Source organism: Aythya fuligula, chromosome 1, assembly GCF_009819795.1.
Source record: "Aythya fuligula isolate bAytFul2 chromosome 1, bAytFul2.pri, whole genome shotgun sequence".
NCBI lineage: Eukaryota > Metazoa > Chordata > Aves > Anseriformes > Anatidae > Aythya > Aythya fuligula.
The window spans coordinates 118,542,507-118,570,171 of record NC_045559.1 but is presented as its reverse complement, the minus strand read 5'-3'; the positions used below and the strand labels follow the sequence as shown (position 1 = coordinate 118,570,171).

At 39.2% G+C, this 27,665-nt stretch overlaps 1 protein-coding gene across 1 annotated transcript; it reads left to right on the top strand.

Moving 5' to 3' along the window:
- The first annotated feature begins 260 nt into the window (after nucleotides 1–260).
- On the top strand, nucleotides 261–27,665 carry OTC (ornithine carbamoyltransferase). The gene is made up of 10 exons (XM_032180873.1): nucleotides 261–337; nucleotides 4,689–4,827; nucleotides 5,420–5,501; nucleotides 11,574–11,661; nucleotides 16,963–17,116; nucleotides 23,557–23,679; nucleotides 24,000–24,053; nucleotides 24,163–24,312; nucleotides 25,471–25,608; nucleotides 27,606–27,665. The coding sequence occupies exons 1-10, from the start codon at nucleotides 261–263 to the stop codon at nucleotides 27,663–27,665; spliced, it is 1,065 nt and encodes a 354-aa protein (XP_032036764.1).

Sequence of the window (27,665 nt, the reverse complement as noted above, 5' to 3'; positions counted from 1 at the left end):
TAATATGATGGTCCCAGACAGAAGAGCACAAGCTGTGAGTTGTGCAATGGACCCTGTGAAAAGCCTTTATCTGTAGAATTTTATCTAACCAAGGAAAAGATTCAATATGAGCCCTGACCAGGCCCGGCCCAGGCTGGAAAAATCGAAGATAAGATTGTCTGTTCTTCATAGTATCCTCAGTTGCACAGTGGCTGCTTCACACAACTTCATTTCTGTTAACTTTGATTGCAGGACGGAGAGAAATCTACTGTGAAAGGAAGATGCTTTTTAATTTGAGGAGCTTTTTCCATATTAAAAAATTAACATGGAACAACAAGCATCTGCTGCGACATTTTTGGTAAGTTAATCCTTTTCTTTTGTCTGGCATTCAGTGACATTTAATCAGAAAACTGGAGACAAAAGCAATTGAATTCTGTGGAGGAGTGAGAGATATAGGCTTCTGCTAGCATTTTTAGTGCCCTTTTGCCTTCTCAGGCAGCAAGCTTTGAGTCTTCATGAGACTGGAGGATTTTTCCTTTTTATGTTTTGTGAAATCTTGTTAATTCTTTCCATGGGATTTAGCTTCAAAACCAAGAAAAAATGTTTCTTCTTGAGTTCAGTGTGCACCGCAGGTACTGTAAATGATAAAGATCTAAATAAAGCATGGGAAATCCTTATGTGTTTAGACAATTATCATGATCAATACTGGGAGGGGAGGGGGGAGTGTGGATTATCTCCTTGAAACTGCAAGGTGAATCAGCTTCAGAGCTGTTTTTTGTTTTTTTTTTTTTTTTTGTTATTATTATTTCTGTGTACATCTGAGGCACGTAGCATTATGTGATATGAGATTCAAAATTAACCAAGGAGACCCATCTGCGTAACCTCACTTGGATTCCTTCTTCAACCACATCAACTTGCCCCTCCCCTATGGCATCTGAAAAGTACCTCTACAACACTGTTTCAGTAAGCTGTTTCTAATGCTTGTCACATCTCAAGAATCAAGTTAAAATTAAAGGCCTGAAATTTAATGCCACATCTATCTATTTTTGTGTTGGTGTCAATATGAATAATATTCACAGCATTTGTAACAAATGATTAGTGTTAGAAAGCAGTATACAGGAATTTCATATAAACAGAAATTCTAGTGTGCAATGGCATTTTTATGTATAATTTCTATATTACAAGAAATGAAACAAACCTTTTCTGAGTTCTTTGGTTTATTTGTGACAGTTTTAGAGTTGTCCTGAAGCCTGGGTGATAATTTCTTCAATGGATTTATGGATTTTCACTGCTGGTAATCAGTGGGAACTTTCTCTGTTTAGCAGCAATGATAGAAAAGCAGGTGTGGAAAACAACTGTGGTAAACCCAGTAAACCTGGTTTTCAAAAATCATCCAATTTATTAAGCTCCCTGTATAATGCTGTCTTTTTTTTTTTTTTTTTTTTACACTATATCATAACATTGGCATAAACTATCAATCGTCACTATCTTATGAACATTACAAGTTAAGCACACCATGGTTGATATCACAAGATAACATAATATATGTCAATCTATATGCTAGTAACCCAAAGTAATTTCTATCCCTGCTCAGAAGGAAATGTGCAGCTGCTTGACCTTGCATTTCTGCCTGTTACATTTTAACTCTGGCTTGTTGTCTCATGCCCCTTAACTGCAATTCATTTGACCACTTCTGCCTTTGTTTCCAAGGTTGGGGACAAGGGAAGAGAACACATTTCTGAAGGTCATAGCAGTAAAGCAGAATCATGATGGGAACACATTGATCAGGAAGGGATCCATAGTCCAACTTTCTTGTAGTTTGACAACAGCTGATCAGGTCATCTATGTCTTTGCTTAGCCAAGTCTTGAAAATCTCCAAGGATGGTAATACCAGATCCTTTCTGGATAAACAATTTTAGTGCTTCACTGTCTACTAACGCAGAAGTTAGTGGTAGGTACTACTTTTTTTAGTGGTGCCAAGTGGTAAAACAAGACCTGTGAACAGATGTCGCTGCTTGAGAGGCAGACTAGGCAATTTCCGTAACTCCCTTCAAGCAATTGTAGGTTGCCATTAGAAACTCAGGGAGCAGAAGCACTGAAGACTGAAAACAGAACCATCCATTCATCTGGATGCATTTAAGTCCATGAGGGATTGACAAGATTTGTCCCAGGGCACTCAAAGAGCTGTTTGGTGTCATCACAAGACCTGTCTCAATTATTTTTCTATGGTTTTGGGAATCTGGAGAGGTCCCAGTTGACTGGAAGCTGGCAAATGTTGTCCCAATTTTCAAGAATGGCAAGAAAGGAGAACCTGGTAATTACAGGCCTGTGAGTCTCACTTCAGAGCCTGGTAATGTTATGGAGAAGATTATTCTGGGAATTATTGAAAAACACTTGAACGGCAGTGCAGTCATTGGTCATAGCCATCGCAGGTTCACAGGTTTGATTTTTGGGTGGTCCTTTGTGGACCTGATGATCTTTGTGGGTTCTTTCCAACTTGGCACATTCTGTTAAGTGGAAATGATGCAGCAAAGGAGAATAGTGACCAAGCAGCAAGCAAGTGCAGAGATGTTAAAACAGGATGAGTATTTTTTCATTCCCCCAAACTGGACACAGCAGCAAATCCCTCTTCTGAAAAAAATATTTTTAAAAGGTCACATTCATGAAACTACAGAATGCACAGAAACTTCAGAATGCACATATTGAAGTCATATACATTGATTTGAATATCAAGATATAGCCTCAGTATTCACAGGACTGGATTTCATCAGCAGCCTGTTTTTCAAGCAATGGTGGAAGCTACCTGATGCATAAATGCCCAACCTTTCTTCTAATGCCAGGCATATTCTATTCTGAAGTTATCAAAGACAGAAGTACAAGAGACCATTTTGCTAGCTCTGTAATACCCACTTCAGTTTCAAAAATGTGGCATTTGGGCATTTGCTAACTGTTTCTGAGTTGTTTACTTCAGTTTGGAGACAGGCATAGAAACAGAAAGATAACACTTAGAGAAAAATATGTAACTTCATTTTACTAATGATTGTAGTGGCATGAACACTAGTCTTTATGTCTTGGAAATGTGGAAATTATTATTTTAAATGTTACTGACAAATGCGTATTACTGAAGTTGTGCATACAATTCAGATTGCATTTCACTTGAGAATCAATTTTCAGCAACACTGTAAGAAAATACATGGGCAACATCTCTCTAAACTTAGAAAGCAAGAAATCTTATCTTACCTTATCTGAATTTATCTGAACAGTGCTCCATAGAAGTGCACCCCTTCTGCAGTCTGAGGACCTGTGCAGAGACAGATCGTACACATTGATGGGAACCTTTGTGGTGCTTTATGATCAGCTAGCTTAGTGGTGGATCCTCCGGCAGTCTGCATAATCTCTGGAGCACATTACCCTGATGTATGACAGCATGTACTGAGCTCCAGCAAAATTAACCACCAGGGCATCTGTATTTCATGTGCTACTTCTTCCCATATTCTCCATGTTCCTGCTGTTAACACATAATCCTTTTCACTGTGAAAAAACTCTTCTTAATAATAGTGGTGGTATAATGTCTATCTAAAGAACTCTTAAGGGTGTCCAGAAAGAAAAGACACAACATTCAATTAAAGGAAAAAAATCTGCTTCGTGATTTGAAAAGTCGTGCAATTTGTACTGCGATGTCAAATTAACAGTAATAATGTTTGGTACTATTAGTTTAAGAGATGCTGTCTTCCCTGTCCAGTTTCAATTTGAGCCTATACAACAGAATTCTGCCCAAAAAGCCCATTCCTTCAGATTTAACCAACACCAAAATCTTTAGAAGCCACATAGGCCTATCTACTACCTCAGCTTTTATTCATCAGAATTAACAGAAGAATGAACAGAAATTACAGTATATTCTCCTGAATTTTCCTAACTGTGGGCTCAGAAGCATGGCAATGGGTAGGTGGTGTAGCTGAGCCTGGCCTCGGAGGTGAGCTCAGGGGAAACCTACTTGGAAATACAAAACCAGCAGCTGCAGAAGCAGCTGTTTGCATCATTGTTTAGTACTCCATTCCACCAGATCAGTTCAAAAATGCTGCTTTTAATTAAAAAAAAAAAAAAATTTAGCTTGCACCCATCCAAAACTTCAGCAAGAGTACAGTGCAGGCTGTGTTACAGTAAGGAGGGCTGTAGATACAGTGCTAGAGAAGGGGCTAATCTGTCACTCTGTTATTAATCTCAAACCAATGGAAACATGGGCTTTGACTCAACTGTTTCATTAATACACCTCACCTAAAATAGCAGAAATTATGTTGTGTAAGGGAAGGAGAACACCAAGACCAGTTCCTCGATGTTCTGTGCTCCAAAGGACTGCTTTACAGTCTCCTCATAAGCCATTTCACCAAGCCCTGAGTGGCTATGTGTTTGGCTTTATTTGATTAGGCAGCACACGGTCAAGTCATACACATATCAGAAGGCAAAAGAAGCTACATCTAATGTGCGGTGCATAATACAATTTGAGACGCTGTTACTGTGGTGATCAATATACGGCATGGTGGCATGTCGTGCCAGCGTGACAGAAGTTATTGAAACCAGTTAAGGCAGTCCATCAAGCTGGGTCAAACGAGGGGAGCAAGACAGATCTCAGCTACTTGTTCATTGGCTTTAACACGAGTACAATTTTGTGTCAAATGCCAAAAGTATATTTTTTTGTTCTTTTGACACAGGCGTGGGCCACCAGCTCAAATGAATGTAAGCCTGAAAGGTCGCGACCTCCTTACTCTACAGAACTACACAGCTGATGAACTGAAGCATTTGCTGTGGATGGCTTCAGATTTGAAACACAGGATAAAGCACAAAGGAGAGGTAAAATCCTCCAACTGACATTTAGGTCACTCAGATGTTGAAATAAATATTATTTTGAAAGATATTGGGAATTGGCAATTTAGCTAGCTTGTCCTAAACATCATCATCTAAGCTCTTTAATACTGTGAACCACATACTGCAGATCAAAGAACATTCCTGTAAAATGTTCAGAGATATTCTTTAAATACTGCAGAAGACTTTGCAAATGAAAGAGTTAAGCAGTGTTGCATGGCTGGCCCTGTTATTGGCCAATTACACATGGTGTATGTGCAGCACTAAATGTAGGAAATAGAAGACAGTTCCCTGTATTGCATGGGAATAAAATTAGTAACAGTTCTCCTTAATGGGAGATCAATTTGGGTGCCGAAATGCAGTGTCTTTGTGCCCCTATAATTAGATTTTTCTCTTTAACCTTTTCTGTTGCTAGATGTTCTTGAAGGGCAGAGGAATAAAGTTACGTGGTTTTGTTTTTGTTTTTTTAAAAAAAGTTTTTAATTTTCTAATGCTGAATTAAAATGTGAAAGAAGTATTTTTACAGTGGAAAATTGATAATGACTATAAAATTGAAATGCCTTCAACTCCTGTTTTCCAGTACTTACCTTTAATGCAAGGAAAAGCTTTGGCTATGATTTTTGAGAAGAGAAGTACAAGGACGAGATTATCTGCAGAAACAGGTATATCAGAGCAATGGCACAGCCACGTTTTATTTGAAATTGTATACTGTGAGTATTACACTGAAAAACACCAGATAATTTTGTATCTAGCAGTTTTTAATTAAGAGACACCTAATGTTTTAAAACAAAAATAGGAAAAGAATGGTAGCTAACGGTGTTTCACCTGGCATATTAATGGCCACTGAAATTTCACCAGATCATTCCAACACATGATAGACCAGAAATAAAGCAACAGGTTAAAGTGAACGTTTCTGATGTAAGTTCTCACCAATATGCACAGTTCCCAACATAAATTTCAGTAGGCATCACAAATTACATCTTGTGGAAGCTCTAGTAAATATCTTTCAAGTGTATTATTCATTACCATTGTCACATTTCAGAGTATGTGTTTAGATGGGGAATCACAGTAATGCCTTGATATGTGTTAGGGAAAAAAGAAATTTAACATGATTACCTACATGGGAAGATAACTCGATGGAGACTCAATGGTATTAGGCTAATAAGATGAGGCACTGGAACACTATTCTTAGGATACAGTCCTGCAAACACTGAAACACATGCATATCTTTATTTACATGGTAGTTGCTCTGAAGTCAGTGGGACTACTGAAATAGTTTATTCATGTGTTTGCGTGGTACCAGGAAAACCAGGAATAACTGTGAATTGGTGATTGTCTTCTGAGTACATTTTTACTTATCAGAGAAGAAAAAGCTTCTCATAGGTTAAGAGACAGAAAACTCGTTGAGTATTCACATTTCTTTACAAGACATAAAGGAAAAGGTAAAAATAATGCGAGGAAGAAGATGGGTCATCTGCAAGCATTTCTAATTTTGCCTTCATATCATATAGCACAGGCCTTTACCTGCTCATCCTGGTCTTTATGTAGAATTGTTGTTCCTTTCTGTTTTCTCTAGATGAATGTGTTTCTAACTTGTGTTCCCTCTTTGTAAGGGCAACCTGCCTTTTAATACTGGAGTTTTTAGGCCATTTCCTTGCTGCCTGCCATACTTATAATGGCAGGTAATCATGAATTCTCTGAATCTGTTTATCCTTCTTGCTTCTGTATTCAGAGGGAAGCACTATTTAGTCCTTGGCTTTGGAAGGCTTATGGAAGAAAGAAGCTCAGGAAAGTTCAGATGAATTAGCTTAAGGATGGGAGCTAATGCATATAAAATCATCCAAGAAGGATTAAGCTCCAATGAAATAAAACCAAATTGTTTCTGAGTGAGAGCTTCCACAAGGGAGTTTAATGCAGTTTAACTTCTGTGCATTATCTTCACACCTTCAGTTATTTGGTCTTAAGTCCACTAAGCCTAAGACATTGTTTCAAAGGCAGACTCGAGTTTTTTCTGTCCATGGAAACTATGTATTTCACCTACTTTTTGTTATACACAAATTGTCCCTTGTAATTTATAGTTGAAAACAATGTGGGGTCACATGTGTTCCTTATCACTGAATAAGCTCATTTCTTGCCAATTATCTTATGTCCAGAGGGACTGTGCATTGAAGTGGATTGGAATGTTTGCTTATAAAATAGAGGAGTCATCTCAAATAGCTTTTCCCAAAAGCTGCACCTTCGAGATGTTGAAAGAGGTCAGTTGTGGGACAAAGTTCTGGTGGTCAGATTGATCTGAACAAACTTGCAGGAACAATTAGAGAAAAATCAATGTGTTTCAATTTAAAGGAGTAGAAACTGGGAAAAAGCTGGTTGCAATATCTGCTCTATGCAGTGTCTAGAAGATTGCTGCCATATCTGAACACTGTGGAAGTCCTTTCAGAAGTCCTGCTGTCTCTATGCCTCTGAAGAACTCCATTCTTGAAAAACAAATAAACATGGATTTATAATATAACAGAACAGCTGAAGTTGCTTTTCCAATATACTGTGTCTCTAAAATATTTTTTTCTTACGGCAGTGGGACTGTACTGAATAATGTATAGGTCCCTGTGGCATAATCCATGGTCCCTTTACCCTGTTGAACAAATGTAATCTTGTCTTAAAGCGTATTTCTGAAACCCGTATTATTTTACCATTTTTAGAATAGTAGTGGTCTTGTAAGTTTGATGAAGAACTACATATAACTTCCACAGGCTATTGGTAAAGTAAATCCAGTTTTACAACACCTACTGTATTTATTGCTATCACTGGCTATTATATTGGGAAATGTGACATCTGTGCTATTATACTGGTAAATGTCATTTGTTTGCAGTCAGAATCTCACACACATTCTGTATAAGATCTTGCATACTTTTTGAAAACAAAGGTATTCCACATGGTCATATATTACTTGTAAAATAAACATCCTCAGGTATGGCATAAAGGTGAATGCCCTGTTTGTGTTATAGCTTTGTTGTAAAGCATTCTGTTTGTCAGTGGTACTCTTGAAATAAACAGCTTAAGTTACATTTTAGCTAGCAAATTATGAATAAATCCCATCCTTTCACAGACACTGAATGTAGACAGTATGTCACAAGGAAGAAACAGAGTTACAACAATGCAGGCAGAAAATCCCTATGTACCTTCTTTCCTTCTGACAGGTTTATAGAGGTTTGCTGCCACTTGCTTCATCAGAATTACTCCCAGCTCACGCCTCCTACCATGGGAGTGAGGAGAAGATGAAGGCAATGCCTGAAGGCTACTACATACTGTCACAGAAATAATTGCATCACTTCGCATGTTCTAATGTAGTGGGGATGATATTACATGGCAGGAATATATAGTATGTTTTTTCATTAGAGTGGCTAGTGTTGTTTAGCTTGGCTACGTTACAAAGTGGGCAAGAGCACTCTTTTAGCTTACTCTCCAGTTAGAGGGGTCACTTTAAAAATGATTATTGGGTTTCAGGCTTCTGCTTTAGGAATGCTCCTGTAATTGTTAGCTAGAAACATTCTTTGTTATCAGTCTAAACTGAAAGATACTTGGTAGATTGTACATCCTGCAGGGAGGCAGGCATCCTGGCAGTGAGGAAACTAACAAATCTAAATCTAGATTCTTGAAATATAAAACAGGATCCTTCCTTTGAGTTTGAGAAGATGGGTGTATATGGCTCCTGGTGATAGCAAGGCAGCCACATAAATGTGTATCCAATGTATGAACAAGAGGATTCTCTTTGGCCCACTTACCCAATGTAGCATCAACAGGTTGGAATGGAAATTTAACCCAGGTCTGTACAACCACCAGAAGTCATGTCCTCAGTAAAAGCATTTGCATAAGTGGGATCAATAATACCACAGCCTGGGACATAAAACTGTCCATTATTTACAAACTAACAGCAGTAAGAAGTTTGGTAATGAGATAATAATCTATTCTGTCTCCCCAGTATGAACATTTACTGTGGTTTGTTGAAGATACTGAGATCCATATAAACACTTAGCAAGTGGCTTTGGATATAACCAGATTGCAACAACAAAGAGGATTAGATCTTGCAGTTTAACATAGCACTCTGGAGTGTGCTTTTTTGCTGAATATCTTCAAAAGTCTTTTTTTTTTTTTTTTTTTTTTTTTTTTCCCTGTCAGTAGTCTGGATGAAAGAGTCTAAAGCATGGATACTTCCCCTGCAACTACACAGCAGCTAGAGCACAGAGTTCCTATATTTACAGATGGAAAGTTTTGGGTGGAAATATGTTCTCAGGCCCTACACAGATGGCCAGTTCATGAGCAGAAACCCAACACATTAGGAGTCTGCTATGTACACAGACTCCAGGTGGCGGATCTGACTAGGCTGCCTGACGCCTGGCAATTCTGAATAAGTGTCCAGATTCCTCTTTATCTACTTGGGCATCACTTATAGAAAACAGAACCTGTCCATGGGAGTCTGCCTGGACTGTGAAACATCAACCAAAGTGTTCTCATTTAGAAGCCTGAAGTGCAGAGCTGTTGTATTGTGTGGAACTTCCTGGGATAAACCACTGACATTATCATATATAACTTTAAACAAACAAACAAGAAATCTGTCAGGAAAAGTTACTACCTATAACTTTTCATCCATGAGATCTTGACTTAAAAATTGGCATTGAATAAACAGGCTGTAATGTCTAGGCACCAGTTAGCATGCACATTCCCATAAATGCAGTGTTTGTGGCTAAGCTGCAAAGAGGAGGTGAAAGTATCTGGGGAAACCTAAACATTTTTTCCTGCCTTAATACAAAAAGGCTTCTGAATAACCAAGAAAGAAGGGTGAAGCAGCAAGCATATTGATAATGTTTTTCTGAAAGCAAATAGTAGCAGTAGAATAAGTGATGCTTCGTTCTTAAAAGTTTTTTGGGTCTGAATCCAGTCTCACTGTGATTTGGAGCAATTCTTAATAATGACAAAGGGAAAGTAAGGTCAGGCCCATTAGCAAAAATAAATATACACTGGATGGATGGAACAGAGAGTTGCCCTGAGGGTGGGATCTGGAACATCATTGCTTTTAATCCTACTTTTGGGGAAATTGAGGCCATCAAAAGGCAAGGTTTCATTTTGAAGTCTGGAGACTGGCTGAACTGATCCGAATTAGAGGACCTCACCTCAACCTTGCTTCCCGCATGGGACTGAATTTAATAAGGGCTTCTCTGTGCTAGGGGCCCCACTGTGCGGCCCACACCTGCAGCCTGAACTTCATTGCTTGGTGTTAGCTGTGAAAGGTTTTAGTGTTCATTCCTGGTTTGATCATTTTTGAAGAGTAGTTGTGGGGTCAATTTTTTAATCTTTGACGTGCTTTTACAAACATCACGTTAAGGCTGCAGTCCTGACGATGTCTGCAGTGCCATCTAATGGCTACAACCAGCCCAAGCAGCTTTTAATCTTTTTGCTTCTTAATTTTTAAAATAAAAACAGTTAGCACCTCCAAGAGATCACATTATGGTACAGAAGGGCATCTCCACTCTTCTGTGCTGTATGCAGCCTTTCTCTTCACAACAATAAAAATAATCTGGCCTTTTATCTAGCTTTTTGTCTCTGTAGAGGCTCATTCCTCTGAGGGTTTGTCTCAACAAGGTTGGTGTGTCCACATCAGGATTCTCCAGAATTTCCTCCATAGTGGCTATTAGAGACAAGGCAAGACCTCCCTGACAGTTTCTCTACTAGCAGGGGGTTGTTTTTATGTGGAAAACTGTTCCCACTGCACAATAAATGCCTTAAAGAGCTACTTACAGCACAGTTCATACCCTCTTCTTCATACTTTCCCAGTGGTAGGATGCTGTGTCCTGTGCTAGGCCTGTGCTAAACCATTAGTGAAAGTTTCTAAGACAACCCCCCTCAGGGCCCATCCAAAAAAAAAAAAAGAAAAAGAAAAAGAAAAAAAAAAGCTGTTTCCTTCTATGTTTGTGTCAGCTGGTCGCTTGTGATATAGCTTTCTTGTGGTGGTGCGATGGAAATAAGGCACGATGGAGCCTGAGATTTGCCCTTAGTGTGAGATTTGTCAGTCTAAAATACTGTCAAGTTTCCCAAAGTGTTTTATATTCTTAAATGATGCTCAAGTCTTTCCCTGATTTCCTGTTCAGGAACGTATTTCAGTCTTCAGACCTAATCCATCTGGTTCCTTGTCTCACCTTGTAAATTCCTTACTATTGCAGGGTGGAGGGATATGGACAGTGCCCGAGATCTTTCCTTGTGTCCCTGTCACGTCACTGTTTTTAAGACACTTGGTTATTTGTGACCCAGATTAAGTTTATAATGATATATGAGGAAACTTAAGGTCTTCTATCTGAGTGAATATCCTTGCAACTTCTTGCAAGGATGTAGACTTAGACCTAATGACTCAGATGGTCCTTTCTAGTTCTATGATGCAAAGTCCCTTGAAGTACATCATAGAAATTCAGCATGATGAATGGGTTACTTAGCTCTTAATGGGAATAACTGATCCTATGAAAACAGATCAGATCTCATGCCTAGAAATTTTAGCAAAGCATCATATCTGAGGAGTTTTATTCTAACACATTTATTTGCAACTCATGGTGCCTGACTTTAAGCATTTGGATGCCCTGCTGACTTTTCGTTTTATTGCTGTGAATACCTTTTGCATGAAAACTTGGTTGTAAGTATGAGGTGCCGGTGTTTAATTTCTTTTTTTTTTTAATTTGTCCTCATTGTAGGATTTGCTCTCCTTGGAGGACATCCTTCCTTCCTTACAACACAAGACATTCATCTAGGCATTAACGAGAGTCTCACAGATACCGCAAGGTTGGTAAGACGTCACTTGACTGATCACTATATATCTGTTAGATCACAGAACCATAGAACCATTTATGTTGGAGAGGATCTCTAACATCATCTAGTCCAACCTTTAACCTAGCACTGCCAAGTCCACCATTAATGTTTAAGGAAGTAGTTGGTCAGGCTGAAACCTGTCTTGCAGGTTTTTCAAAGTTAATATTTTCTTTATGGAAAATGTCAGAAGGCACTCCAAATTCTTAAATACTTACAGGTCAGCTCACAGAAACTGTAGCTCTGCACACCATCAGTCCAACCATTCTAGCTCTCCAAAACATCTCGCAACAAGAAACAATTTTATTGAATTTTGGTTGTGGAGTGATGACAAGAGTGACAGTCACACAAGCAGAAACATATTACAAACCTCTGTAGGACAGCTCCACTGATAATGGCACATATATTCAGATAAGACTAGAACCTTCTTGTCCTGTTGCTCCTCATGGAGACAGAAGTACAGCTGACTGGTAAATCAAAAAAACAAAATCAGAAAGCAAAGACTTTATTTATCCTAGTTATAGTAGCTGCTGATGAACTCCTGCAGGGGAGCACTGAAGGCCACTCTGATCCCCCCCTTTCAGCAGCACCGATCTTGGCCAACACTTTGCAGCAAATTTTTGATGCCATGTGCCTTCCTCCACTGCCACACTCACTGCCAGGACTGCTTGGAGGCTGGGCTATGGCATCACTCTCTTATCAGCACCTGTGGAAGATCTTAATCATGCTAAGTCCCACCTGCATACAGGAATGGGTAGCTAGCAGTCTATCCCCATTGCCCTAGCTGGAAAGAACTTAGCTTGAAGTAGGCAGAACATGAGGTTATCTTCTGCAGATGCCCTTGCTATTTTTCAGAGCCCTCCATATGTTAAAGACTCACCCAGCCTCGGCATTGTGCTTCTTTCTAGGAAGCCCTTTTGCAGCCTGGGGTTAATTCTCTCAGGCTCAGCCGTTTAAATGTTAGTAGCATCTGGAAGATCCTTTTTGTTCTGGTGAAAGATATGCAGTGTCAGGTTTGTCAGGCTCAAGTCAAAATATGCCATCAGCCAGACGAGGTTCCATTGCCCCGCTGTGTATTACAGTTTTCACGGTCTAGTGGGAGAGATTGAGAACTGTGTGGCTGTTCTCTATCTGAGGAAACCCAAGGAAAATGTAAGAAAAATATGAAACACTAGAACATTTAAAATTTTCATTTCCTGCCTTTAACTGCTGAAGTGGAGGACATATGGGTGTTGATAGTAGAAAGTCAAAATTTCAGTCTCTTGAGGCGTGAAAATGCTGACTTCCTGCTAGGTATATAACTGCCAATATCACAAGAAGCTGCAACTATAGCATTAGACATTTCAGTGAAACTGTCCCAATGACTTGCTTTAGTAACTATGAGTTTCAGTGATTCAAAAATTGCGGAAACTCATGAGCCTACAGAAGGACCAGATTAATCTGAGATTTCACAGTCAAGTCTGAGGTATATTAGGTCACTGCATCCACCTGGCCAGTTCAGTAGAGCTGCCAGGGGATGCAAACACATCCCCTCAAAAGAAATTCTTCATACATCATGGCACATTGCCCCAGTTTAATTACTCTGTCATATTAAAGGTGAATGGAAGACATATTAAAGGTAGCTCCCCCTAAGTGATAGAAGTATTATTCTCAAAGGATTTCCCCTCTTTTTCATTCCAACCTCCAGGTTGGAGAAGGATGTGGTCAGGGCCCTTGTAGAGTGATCCTCTGCAACAACCTCTCCAAGCACCATTGCACCAGACATGTAGTGCCATTGTCTGGAGGTTCTCTGTTGTTCACATACCAACCCTATGGCAAATCCAGCCCTGTTCTGATCCACAAAAGGACATGTCTTCTGTAGACCTTTTTTTTCTTTTTCTTCCAAAATAGGGTAATAAAGGGCCATTAAATCTTTGGTTTGCAGTATCTTGAATGACCTTTGCTTGCACAAGCAAAATGGAAGAGGAAAGATGGACAGACTCCAAGAAATAAGGCAAAAGCCAGAAAGAAGCAGATCTTCCAGCCATTCCAGAGGAGTCTCCATTTGGTAGAGAAAGCTCCCATTTCCTGTGCAAGCCCTCATCCCACCTTTTCCCTGTCACTGCTTCCCTCTTCCAGGTCAAGTTGCTACTCAAGACCCTGACCTGGGGATTTTTCTGCTCTGCTGAGTCACAGCACTTGCCTATGACAGCGGAGAGAAGGCTTTCCCAAGTCACTACAGAGCCCCACGTGCTCTGCTTCAGTCCTGCTCTCATTAGTGGAATTATTATTGACTTTGCATAATCAAGACTGAGTAGTTTACCCAAAAGAACAACCTGATTATAAATTCCTTGGCATATATTGTGAATGAAGGATGACATGCCAACCTCATTCAGTTAATGTGAGAATAAAAAAACAATGCTTGTAGTAAACCCAGAGGGTATTTAAAATATTTACAGCTTTGTGTCTAGGGCTCTGAAGGCCTTAGAAGTACTTAAGATTGAGACTTAAAGCAAAGGGGACACAGAGTTATAAAAGTCCATGTTTTTTATTATAATTGCAGCAGGTAAGGGTTGAAAGCATTTCTGCTGTGAACATATTTTTAGTGACTTATTACTTGGTCATAATACAGTTCTTCCATGCTTCGCAAGACATTTACATTTACACTGACACAGTAGCAAAAAGTTACTACCCATTAAGGAGCTCTAAGCCTTTCAGTGTTTAGCATGTGTGATCCACGACGTGAAATGAAATATAACTATTGCATCTGTTTTTTCCAGTGTAGAGAAGTTCTGTTGTGCACCACTATAGCTCAGTGGCCATAACATTCAGTGGCAGTAATAAAGAGCTCCTAGGATGATTGTACGAGTCCATTGGCATCATCAGGGGATGAATCTCTCCATCTATGGTGGGTGGGTTTACTTCTTACTAAGAACAAGTCTACAACATGCCTCTTTACTACTATCAATGACAATGAAGTAGTCTTTTCAGGAAATTAAACCTTTTGAACTGATACATACTTTAAAAAAATACGTAGAATACTTCAAACTCTGGATAACAATATTTTACCCAAAAAGCACACAAATGCTCTAAAATCACAATATTGGGTTAAAAAGTTCAGAGGTAACGTCAAAAGACATATTCTTATTTGTGTTTATTTTTGAATTCCATGGGGGATACAGCTGAGCAAAACTTCACAGCTTTTCTAGGTAGAAATAAAACTTATTTTGAAAAGATTCATATGTAGCATTCCAATGTACTCATATATTTACAAGCTCTGGGATTTTGAAGGTTAAGTTTATAGGCTCACAAACAACAAACAAACAAACAAACAAACAAAAACTTGTAGCCGGTGATAGCATAGGAACCTTAATAACTCCATCAAATGCAAAATCTCCTGATAAACCTATGCTTACTCCCCCTCACCTTCCAAAACTTCACTAAAGACTTTTTTCTAACTAGATCTTTTTTACTATGCAATTCCAGACTTATAGGGTTTCCTTTACATTGTTTTGCTTACAAGAGACTTCATTTCATCAGATAAGCTCTAGATTTTTGGCTGGATTTAATTTGGTTTTGATTTCATGAAAGATTATCCCAGTTTCCATCTGGACTTCCTCCTATGAGATATGATATCTAGAAATGCTAGAAAAAGAACAGTCTGATGTCTTTCTGGTAGGAGCCCAATAATTCTAGTACCTACTTTCAACAGGGTAAAGATGGAAATGCAGCGGTATTCACTAGTTTGTCATTGATTATGACTGATTTTCCTCTACTGCCATACCCTGTAAAGGAACCATCTTCTTGAAATGCCTTATCTGTCATGTGAGGTAGGAGTCAGCTGACCTAATATCCTATAAAATGTCCAAGATAAATGGGCAATTTTTCAATGTGATTGCCTCTTTTCCTTGTCTGAAGTGGAACTAGATATTTCTTGTTTAGGGTGGACACCTATTAGATGGCTAACAACAGAGGTCATGCATCATATCTCTGATAGCTAGTTCAGAACAGGTTTTCCAAAGCCATATACTTCAAGCTAGAATAAAAGAATCCAGACAAACAAAATAATAGAAATCACGAGCCAGGAAGAAATAGTCACACAGACGGTGTTCCAGTAGCTTACAATCAGTAAATAGTTTGTTCAGTTCCTCCTTTACACTTGTGGCTGCTATCAGCAGTCTTTCCTTCAGAAAGAGCTCTACTGGGAATCTTGTAATATTTTTAAGAGTTTTGCTTGTGTAAGGAATGTCTGATGTCAGTATAAAAAAAAATTGTTGCTGACTTACTTCATCAGGAAATTTGTCTGTGTAAAGGCCATGCGGTTAACAGCTATATTTCCACCTGAGGAGGTATCAGAATCCTTTCTGGCTAAACAGAAAGAAATACTGCAACAGTTTTTCACAGTCTTCTCTCCAGTCTCTTCTTTTTTTTGTTGTTTTAAGGTCCTATTAAAGATAACATTAAAGCACACAAAATGCTACTTCAAAGTCATGCTTCAGGGCTTGATTAAAACAGAAATGCAGAGCCACAATCCATGTTTAATTTATCTAAAGAATTCAGAGCACACTGAGTATGCTATGCTAATCCACCATGCTAATCTCTGACTCTTTCACACTTTGGCAAACGAGGCTAAAGCCGGAGTGGCACAGTGAATCCTGCATGCCCCTATCCATATAATGAGTTTCAAACTCGGACATTACTTTAGTGCTGATATCAGGAGTGTCAATATACAGATATATAGATAGGAGAAAGAACAGGCTGGTATTGTTGGCCTCCTGTTCCCATGTTTGTTAAGATCAGTAAATGACTGTGGTGATCTAAGACAGATCTGTAGTCCTAATCCTCACAAAGGTCAAGATACCATGCAGAGGCACTGTAATATCCAGTCAATACTACATTTGTTCTTCGATGAAAGACTCAAGAAATCTTACCTCCTCCAAAGTTACCGAATTCTTCAAGTATTACATTGTTGTGCAATCTCTTATCTTAGTTCATTTATTAACGTAACATAACATTTATTGATGCTCTATCTGTAGCTACAATCAAAAGCTGAAGAGAAACAGCAGTAGTTTTCATTTACTTGCTATGGTCTGTTAATAAGTAAAACTGCTTGCTTATTAGCAGCTTGTTAAATATCTGCATTTAAGTGCTTTATGCAGGCATCATACATTATTCAGAAAGCTGAAAAAAAAATTGATTCATTACCACTTCTCATTAATATTTATGCACTGCACATTGAAGGGTGCAAAAGGGATGTATTTATTATGTTTGACTTGGATATCTTCTGCTGTCCCCTAGGGTGCTGTCCAGTATGACAAATGCAATCTTGGCTCGAGTTTATAAGCATAATGATCTGGAGCTAATGACGAAAGAAGCCACAATCCCAGTAATCAATGGATTGTCTGATTTATATCATCCTCTACAGATTTTAGCTGATTACCTAACTCTTCAGGTAACAATATAATCCCTGCTTAATAACACTGAGAAAGTCAGGTTCAAAACTGTTTAGTCCTAGGTTTTTCTAAGTGGTAATTGCATGACACTTGTTATTTAAACAGACCTTTATTCAGGAATATAATTAAGAAACTTTTTAATTTAAAACAATTACTTAGTCCTACCTGCTGTAGTGGTACTGAAGTTAAGCATAAAATTAAGCATAAAATTAATCATTGGAATTAGGCTGCAATTTTAAAAATGTGCAGGGAGGGTTAAATACTAAGATAAAGGTGAGATGCTGGCTTAACCAACGCTAAGGGAAGTTTTGCTACTGACTTTAAGAGACTCAGTAGTTCACTCTTGATGCTTCCATAACCCATGAACAATGTAAAAGGAGTCGTTATCCATATATTGGGAAATTGCTTTGAATTTACTTTGAAAAGCCAGTTAATGCTACCTGTGCAAATCCCCAATGTTCAGGCTCTTAAACCTATTTAAACTTTGCTCACATCAAAGAACAGTTAACAAAGATCATATTTTGTAGCTCTAATCTAATGAAATATTTGGTTTGACAGCTGGATGACATTTTACACATAGAATGCCAGATGTTTATCTGTGAACAGAAGGACTATGCTGTTTTACAATCAATTGAGGAACTAGCTTATTAAAAAATATTGGTGTACTGCAGGGCTGGTTGACAACGTTGATGAGCTCTTCTGACCTTGTTTGCTTTCTGAATGAATAAGAATCACACTGCTTGAAAAAAGGAGGGTTAGAATAATTTCCTGATTCATTCAGCTGTGTTTCTCAGCTGTCAAAGACTCTCCTATAGGACATTTGGTATATGGAAGAGATCTAGTGAGAGAAATCACAAATTATACATGCCTTTAACTTTAAATACTGAACCATTCATATGTTTAGTGAAAATACTTTTTTGTTACTTTGATTACTATTTTTCTTACAATTTTCAATAGTAAGAATGAAGAGACTAGCAAAAAAAAAAAAAAGTGAAATTGAGATTAAAATGCTTTGCATACCTCAGGATACGTACATGTGGGAGATTACTTTGAGCCAGCTTCAGTGAGCTGTTAAAATTATGTAAGATGGTAAGTCATAATGAGAACGTCATCAAACACTGTAAATCATCTTTTTATTTAAACACTGTGCAGCTGTAAAACTGATGGATATTATCACTGTGTTTTGGGAGGTTCTGTCCTACAAACACCTTGGTTATTAGCATTTTAACAATTGAGAACAGCAAGTTTCACCAGTAATCGTGACTCCTAGGCTCCATAACTGTTGGTATCTCTGCCAGTAAATCTTGTTTCATCTACTGCTCTTGTTCATGCCACTGACTGCGGCACCAAACTTCAGTGTTGTTGCCCTGTATTGCATCTCTTGTCAATGAAGGGAGGCTGCTGAGCATCTCAGTTACCCTCTAGAGTTGTGTCTCTTTCTCCACTGAATTTGGGAGAAACCTGCTGAGATTGGCAGAATGAGTAGATGCCCTGTTGATCATCCTTAGCTTCTCCTCTACTGTGTCCCTGAATAGGGCAGAAATTGTAGAAGCTCCAGGTGAACATGCCCCAGCAGGGTGGGCTTTCCCTTGGTTGGAATACCCAGGACAGCAGCAGCAGCAGCCACTGTTACATCCTTGTTACATCAAGCACTGCGGAGGGAGTTTTTGGAATAAGTGTCCCTGCCCATTTGACATGATGAGGAAACAGGTTTATAACAGCTGATGCTCAAAAAGAAACATCCAACGTGGAGAGGTATTGTGATAAACTGAGCATTCACTGAGGTCTCCGGGAGTGACTTTGCTTTTGGACAGCCATGGAAGCGTTTTAAAATTTGCAACACTTTCCCAGTCAACCTGCTAGCAGAGCACTCTTTCCTCCAACCACTCCTATCTCTCCCCTGACCTTTCCAGCATGTTCTTAAGCTCAGAGTTTGTCTGAGCAGCTGGATAGTTGCCCACCTTGCAGAGGGCACGCTGCACTTTACACTCTTGCTTTCTTACCCAGGAGGCAGGGAGGGAGCTCCCAGCAGCGCACTGCGGGTGTTGGCACCGTGTGCTCTTTTCCTTTCTGCCCTTCTGCTGCCTTTGTTCTTTTCTGTACAGTATGCTGAGGTGAAGAAGGCTGGTCTTACAGCACCTAATAAAACAGCGTTTCACTCGTGTAACGAACTTTACCAGTTCACAGAAGTAGCATTAACACTTGAAGAAGTGGGAGCCACAGGGTCTAGTTGGTGCTTACCACAACCAAACTTCTCATGGGATTCTCTGCAGGGTAAGAAGATGTTATCTGAGCACTCCCTGCAAGAAGATTAATATGGGGATGTTGAATAGCACCACCGATTCTTTATATCAGTTAGAAATTCATATATAACATTCGGACTGCTTTTCTGCAATGCAAAAGCAATTTATTTGATTTATGCATGCATGCAAAATACAATAGTGGCACAGACTGATAGCCTTATATTTACATATGGCTACAGAATTTATGCAGCTGATTTCTCCTAAAAATGTCTCTTCTTTATCTCTGCAAATACTTTCTTGCCTGTATTTGGCCTCTCCCTGCTGTCAGTACACACCCAAAATGTACTTTTTTCTCTTCTTTAATCTCCCTTGGTGTTTTTCACTGCAGCTCTACAGGCATATTGGCCCTCTTCATGTTTAGCACATCTTTATTCCTCCATTTTCTAAATCCTGTTAATTTTTCCAGATGCTTTCTTGCATCTTCTTCAAGAACTTCCTCTGCCTTGTTTCCTGGTTTGTTTTGTCAGGTTGTCTTCCTGCTTATGGCTTCTGATTCCTATTTCATATGTGCATTTTGTGTTTGTTAGGTTGTTTGTTTGTTAGTGTATTCTAGCCCATTCCCCAGACATTTTTATTACTGGGTTTATTACTGGGGCTGTCTCTTTCTCATTCTGTATTGAGGGTGCTCTTGTCAGGCTACAAACTGTCATGAGTATTGGGGTGAGATCCTTCAGGTTCAACATCCTCTTGCCCGGTGCCTTCTTCCTGAGCAACCTGCAGCCCCTCACAGGTTTTCAGTCTGCATGGGCTCTCCCCTTTAATACTGCGGTCAGTATTAATGTCCTCTATTATGCCAACAGGTTTGTTTTCCTTACCATACCTGTTGCATTCTTTCTAAAAATTGGTTTGTGCTGAGTTTGCTCTCAACTTAAAACCCACTAGAAATGGTTGTAAACATTTTGCAACCTGATTTGGAGAGTGTGGGGGTTTGGCCTTAAAAGACTACAAGTTGGCATGCTGCTGCTGTGCACATGGAGGGCTGTTTTATGTCCCTCTCTGTGCTGAAGAGGTACAACAGCCGCTTCCTGAGCCCACCCACTGCCTCTCAGTCTCCTGGGCAGAAGCCATGGCTCTCAATTTCTGTTCGGCGAAGCTGGGCTGACGGGCAGCATCACACAATTTGTATTCTGGGGACAAAGCAGGTATTGACATTGATTCAATTGATATTAATGCCACTGGCCAAATCAGCTAGCTTGTAGCTGACTGCAGGATGGCCAGACTGGTAATTAGAGTGGATCCATATGCCACTAGCTTTTATGTCACTGGTCTGAAGGGAAATTTCTTTTTCAGAAAGAAATGGTTGGCATAAAGAAATGTTTAGCATAACAAATGCATCGGGGGTTCCTTTTCAAATAGTGCAACAAATGACAGCATCACCCTGTTTGAAGGGAGCTGCTGTCTATTCTCAATCTTTTCCCAAACTGTAACCCAAAGAGCTCAAATTATTATAATCTTTAAATTCATCACCATCAGCAGCAGCATTATTCTAACAATTGGAAATCCCAGCTAAGATCCGGACTGATCCTCTGGAACACACTGTTTCAATAACCATGCCAAACACCGAGGTAGGAATAAAATAACTGGTGCAGCATATGCCTTCCAGGATTGCCCTGGGTTTTATTTACCAGGTCACGCTGTCTCCCAAAGGGCTAAAGCTTTGACTGTCCTCTGCTTTCCATTTAAAATTTTGATGGACTATTGATTCATCATTCAAAAGCTTGCTTTAATTGAGGGCTGCTATGACCATTGAGGCCAAATGTTTCAGACGGAACTTATAGTGGTGTCAGAGTTTCTGCCTCGCTGTAAGCAATCCCACATAGAGTCAGACATGAAAGCCCCTAATTAGTTAATTAGTTAGTCGTCTCTAAACATACAACAGTGCCATACTGTTGAGCATGCTTATTTTTTCCCCGTGGTTTGGTGCACTGATACACTGCAACCACGGAGAAGAACAGAATGAAACATAGCAGAAGAAGCAGGAGGGTGAGAAAGTTGACTGTAAAATTGGCATTAATTATTTAGCAGGGATTTTTTTCATGAGAATAGCAAAACCAGGTTTTGTTTCACTGAAACAGCAGTCATCAGCTTGCCAAAGAGTCACTCATAAGGGAGAAGGACTCTGGATTTTCTAAATATTGTTTTGTGGTTTTACCAGTAGCCTAAATATTTTGAAGTCAGGTCCCAAATATAAAGAGAAACTGCAGAACACCCAATCAGGTAAAATCCCTGCATTAATATAACAGAGTTTGGAAAAACTGGGGAGTGATACAAGGGGAAAAGTACCTTCAGAGGGCCAGGTGAAAAGATTATGGTTTAACCTTGATCATTACAGTCATGGGAAACACTTTTTGCAGGTTTTCCTCTGTGTAGCTGATCAAGCATGTGCTACAAAATAGAAATACAAAATGTGTTATTGTATTGCCTTCATTGGTTATGACCAGTGCAATCCTCTCATCTTTCTCACGTTCTTGGATGCTGGGGATGTATCAATACAGGATGCCCTGCAGCAAGTATGCACTGAGGATAAGCACCAAAGCCACAATCAGAGTGAGATGGCTTTAAGTGAAGAGGTAGGAATTGCAGCAGTTGTTTACCAGCAGCAGCACAAAGCCTAGCACACGATGTAAAATAGGCTCCACTGGCATGCACACAGCTTGATTCTGCCTTGACTACGACTTCTTCCATTAGCTGAACATCTTCATTAAGGATAGCTCAGCTATGTCCACTACAGCAGTCACGGCAGAGGTGGCTTTGCAATTTGCAGTGCACATTATGAGGGTTATTATACAGACATCTCCGGTATTTTGTATTTTATCCATACCAGCTAGTAGCTAGGGAAAACAGAGGAAAGTATTTAATATGCACTGTGCTTCTTTTAATGCAGAGTAGCAGCTGGTAATAAGGTGGAGGTTATTTAACATAGCAGTGTATTTGTGACTCACTAGTCAGTGCTTTGAGCATTACAGGCTGTGATGTCTATTTTTAAATAGTGAGATCAAAAGAACTGAGGGTTCTCTCATTTGCTCCTAGCTGTGGGTTTGTGTCTCAGCTATTGCTAACCCCTCGCTGGAAACAGCTCCTTAAAGAAATGCCTCAGTTTGGCCTTCTCCTAGGAACATCATTGCTAGGAGATGTGGAAGGATTTTGAACGATGCTTAGAGACTTGCAGAGCTGTTCTACTAAAATAACTTCCATGTCCACAAGGTCCTGCTTTGCTCTCCCATAAATGATGCCCTCGCATCACAGCTCTGCCCATGAGCCTATGGTTGTCTACAAATCAAAAAGCTATAGTTTCACGACATGATATTTTTAGCTTTTAAACTGTAGGCAGCCTAGGACTCTTAGATTTAGATTTCAACTGCATTTTAATGGCATTAAATATTTCAGATGCTACTATTTTTGACTCAAAATTGTGCTCACTAGCAGAAACGACAGTAAATTTGGTCTGCAACAACTTTACAATCATTTGTTTAGGAATGGCTGCTGCCAGGAGAGGGGCATGCAGTTCCAGCCCTTCTCCTGTTCAGCCTTTTGGCATCTTTGCTGAGCCTTCCTGCAAGGTAGCCTGTCAGTACAGCTCTGCAGTCTGGATGCTTATCCTCTCTGACAAGCACTGAACCACGTCATACAAAGTGTTGAAACACTGTCTAGCTTCCAGCTAACACAAGGCAATAGTATTGAGGCCCAGTTTTGAACTAAGAATAAAAGGCTCTCCAACGTGCCATTAGCCTTTCGAGTCATGAGGTGGAGGAGTACAGAGCAGGCATAGAGAAGCACTTGGTTACATCTCTGCAAGTTTTCTGGTCTCAGCTCAAGTACCTATAAACTTGCCTATTTAAAACAAGCCTTGCTAAAGGGCTTCAAATTGTCATGATCTGCAGATGGGTGCTGCTGGTCCTCTTGTTCCTCCTTAGACCTTATCTGTTGGTGTCTAAGGGCCAGAGTAGCTGCACATGTACAGGCTGTGACTGAAATCAGGCAAAGCTACAGTCAACACTGCAGTGCTGTTCCAGGTTAGGGTAATCCATACTCTCATAAAATCACTGCATTCTTTGGCATCATCCTTGCTCCCTGTGTCATCATCTTGCTCCATTCTCCTGGCACATAACCCCAGGGCTGTGTGGTTCATCTGGCAGGAGCACTACGGTGGTCTGGACGGACTCACCATCACCTGGATCGGGGATGGAAACAATGTCCTCCACTCCATCATGACGAGCGCTGCGAAGCTAGGAATGCATCTGCATATTGCAACACCCAAGGTAAGAAAGGTGTGGGCATGGAGAAAGAAGGGCAAACCTTTGATTTTGCAAGATACAAGAATCAATTTAGAACAAAGAATTAACTGATGTATCGGTATTTCATTCTGTAACTGATGAAATACATTTTCCTTACTTTATCGGAATGCTTTCTACCAGTTTATCCCCAAAATGAACTTTCAACAAAATCAAAGTAATTTCCTGAAGCTTTACAGTGCTGAATAACATGCTTTTTCCAAAGGAAAATGGTTCAGTCAGTATTTTTCTACTCATTAAATATCTTATGTATGTTCCATCGTGTTATCTATCACCTCTTTTGGCAGGGCTTTGAACCAGACCTGAGAATAATGAAAATAACTGAACAGTACTCCAAAGAGGTATGAGACCAAGAAACAGCCTGTTACAGTAGTTTGAATAGTTTACTTTTGCTATAAATGAAGTTGAAGTTTTGTGATTTCCTGATCTTCCTTGTTTTATTCACATTAGTATGGTACCAAGTTGCTTCTCACAACGGATCCATTGGAGGCTGCAACTGGTGCCAATGTCTTAGTTACAGATACATGGATAAGCATGGGACAAGAAGAGGAAAAGGAACGGAGACTAAAGGCATTTCAAGGTTATCAGATTACAATGCAGGTAAAAATTCAGATTTCATTTTTGGTTGATCCTTTTACAGATTGCATTTGTAAGAATCAACTTCAACAAAGCATGGGTTTGGTGTGGTTTTGAGTGGAGCTATGGGGAAAAACAAACAAACAACAACAACAACAAAATGTGCAAACCTTACTTCAGCTTGAAAACTCACAAAATAACAAGTTTTGGGTTAATATGTACTCTTCACATGGCAGGCCTCTCTCAGAGCTTCCCAATGAGATCTAAATCCAGAACATAACCAGTGCAGGAGAGCTAATCCTTTACTTTTTTATAAAACAAACAAACAAACAAAAACAAAAACAAAAAACACTATTCCTAACCTTTCTTTTTTTTTTCTTTTTTTTTCTTTTTTTTTTTTTTTTTTTCTACCAGAAAAGATCCCTTGCATTTTATTTAGTAGGAGCAGCTCACAGATTAATTCATAGTCTGGGCATAATCTGGAACAATTTTGTGTCTATCTGCCAATGTATAAAGCACAGAATAAATGTTTTTAAAAATCATCTAGTTGAAGTGCATATCAGAATAAAAACAGACATAATATGATGTCGTAAACTATTAATTGTTCAAGATAAAAAGGACATTTTCCTTGCTGATAGAATTACTGCTGATTTAATTGACTGTATTTTAACGTAAGTTCATAAAATACTATTAATGGGTATGTCTCTGAATTGGCTTAAATCTTCATTGTTTATTGATATTAGATCAATACATGTATATTATGAGTGACAATATCAAAAGGAAAAAAAAATCACAGCCTTTTAAATAATGGTTTAATGTGTTCTTGTTGAAATTATCTATAGTATTATATTATTGTGTGACATTCGAATACAGATTTATTGATCTGTACTTTATCGATCCACTAAGTCACTAGAGTTTTTACTTCCTTCTAAAGTCAGAGAAATAGAAGTAAAAAATGGAATTTGTGAAAGCAGCACTGAACTCTTACTGACTTCAATGGGAATATTCCCACCTTATTCACTGATAAGCAATTCTTTTGATGTCAGTGGAATTCTTCTGAGTTCATCATCAAAGTCACTAGAATGGGAGCTAATGTGAAATTTGTAAACCTTTTTACCAGTTAAAGTTTTCATTAATGTAATAGTATATGTCTTGATTTTTTTTATTCTTTTTGATCTGCAGACTGTGAAATCTGCTGCTCCCAACTGGACATTTTTACATTGTTTACCAAGAAAACCTGAAGAAGTTGATGATGAAGTATTTTATTCTCCAAGATCACTGGTTTTCCAGGAGGCAGAAAACAGAAAATGGACAATTATGGTATAAAAAGGAAGATAACATGATTTAGAGGTTAGGTCAGCTTCTGTCCTGCCCTACTTTACAGGCTTGGATTCAATATGGTCTCTCAATAAACCATAAATATTAATACACATATTTCAAATGCACCCCGCTGCACATCATGGTTTTGACTGTAGGCAACATATATTTGTAGCTCAAATACTTCTGGACACAAATGTGACCTATTTTGATAATAGTCTGCAGTTGCTTGACCCAGTTTTTATCACTAAGTGAAACCTGAAGTATAAACTGCAATTTTATTTTCTTTTATTTTTATTTAAATCACCAGATTTACACTAATGATTAACTTAGCTGCTCCATTTTAAAATGTTAAATGCTGAGGTCCCAGGGACTGTTCTGACAAACTACAATTTCCCAAACACTTAAAGCAGATGGTGCTAGAGATTCTGCATTTTTTTCTCAAGAAAAGCTGCCACTGAAACCAATGGGAACTTTCCCTGAGAAAGCACCACAAGAGCAAAACTTTGAGGGACCCTGCAAAGTCATGGTGTGTGTGATACTGTGAGATCCATGGGAACCATGAGAGGACACTTGGCACTTAATGTAAACCATAACGCCTCTCTCAGCATTCCTAGAATTTCAGAAAATTGCTGCTGGATCTCAGTAGGCTCTTATTTATTGGTGGCGTTAGAACTGTCATGTTGACAAAAGCTAGTGAAAACTTTGAGATGAAAAACCAAACACAAATGGCATTAACATAGCTCTCAGATGAACTATGAACTCTAGATGTGCTTTAAATTAGTAAGCGGCTGAGTATTGTATGTACCAAAACATGAGATTCTGGACACAGTGAAAATTATTAACAAATTTTATTAAATTCAGTGCGGTGTTTTGGCCTTAAACTTCTGAAAAGTGCTCGTACTTTTTATTTTATTTTTACAACGTTTAATGACCCTAAAACAAACACATAAAAAACACCTTTACTTTGGGTTCAAACTACACATTTTGTTTGGTTAAGAAAAGTGTCAGACTTGTATTTTATCAAGCTAAAAAATAAAAAATGCACAGGCTTTGTATGTACCCTATTTTCTAACCCTTCCAGCTCAGCTAGCAAACTGAAAAATAAATTATTTGTGCAGCTCTGGAATGGGCAGCAGTGGGGGGCTGCACAGCTGTGTGTTCAGTCCCCACCGTGTGCCTGGGTCTACCTGTCACACTGAGTGGTGCTGTGGGGAAAGGAAAGCCCAGCAGCAAGAGCACAGCCCCTGTAAATCCTGGGCCAAAAGAACAATGTACAGTCAGATATCTCTGGGAAACCACGACAGGGTGAAGCAGGTAATACCTTCTCAAAACTGAGCAAGAACAGGGGCTCATTGTGTGTACAGGTGCAGGGAGGACAGCAAAGCTGCCTCAGCACTATTTTATCTAGCTGACTTTCCTGTTTCTCATTTCATGGCCCAAGGGTTTGTTGGAGCTGTGTATCAAATACTAGGGGGGAAGCAGGAGGGGCACATGACAGACGATTAACCTCAGTGAGTATTTTCCATATTTTACCACAGAAAGTATAGCTAAACTGGGATCCATTTTGAAGCCCTTATTCAAGCATGGCTGTTGCTGATGCTAATGGCAGCTCTACTGAAATCTGCAAGCAAGCCCACCTGCTGTTTTGGTACCTACAGCATTTCCTAGGAGCAGCTGAGGATACAGTATAGCACACCAAAAGGCCTCAGCTTTTGGTCTAAATGTGCATTGTCTGAATTTGTGCTAGGCTGTCCATTAATATATTTTGTCTGCACTAAAAAAACCTATCAGCTGTGATACAGAACATCCTAAGTGATTTTCAGCTCTTTCCTGATTCATCATCAGAAATTCTAGCAAATAAATCTAAGCGTGCACTTTTTGTCAGGCCAATAACTCTCAACACAAGACTTAGAGCTAGAAAATGTTTTCCCCTTATTTATTTTTATGGAGTATCTGTTTCCAAAATGATTGGATTTTTTCTTTTCCTCCTCCTCTAGGCTGTCATGGTTTCCCTGCTGACGGATTACTCACCACAGCTACAAAAGCCTACATTTTGA

Coding starts and splice junctions, on each gene's coding strand:
- OTC (XM_032180873.1), top strand. CDS start 261: ATGCTTTTTAATTTGAGGAGCTTTTTCCATATTAAAAAATTAACATGG. Junction 17,117..23,556: donor CTGATTACCTAACTCTTCAG/GTAACAATATAA, acceptor TTCATCTGGCAG/GAGCACTACGGTGGTCTGGA. Junction 23,680..23,999: donor TGCATATTGCAACACCCAAG/GTAAGAAAGGTG, acceptor CTCTTTTGGCAG/GGCTTTGAACCAGACCTGAG.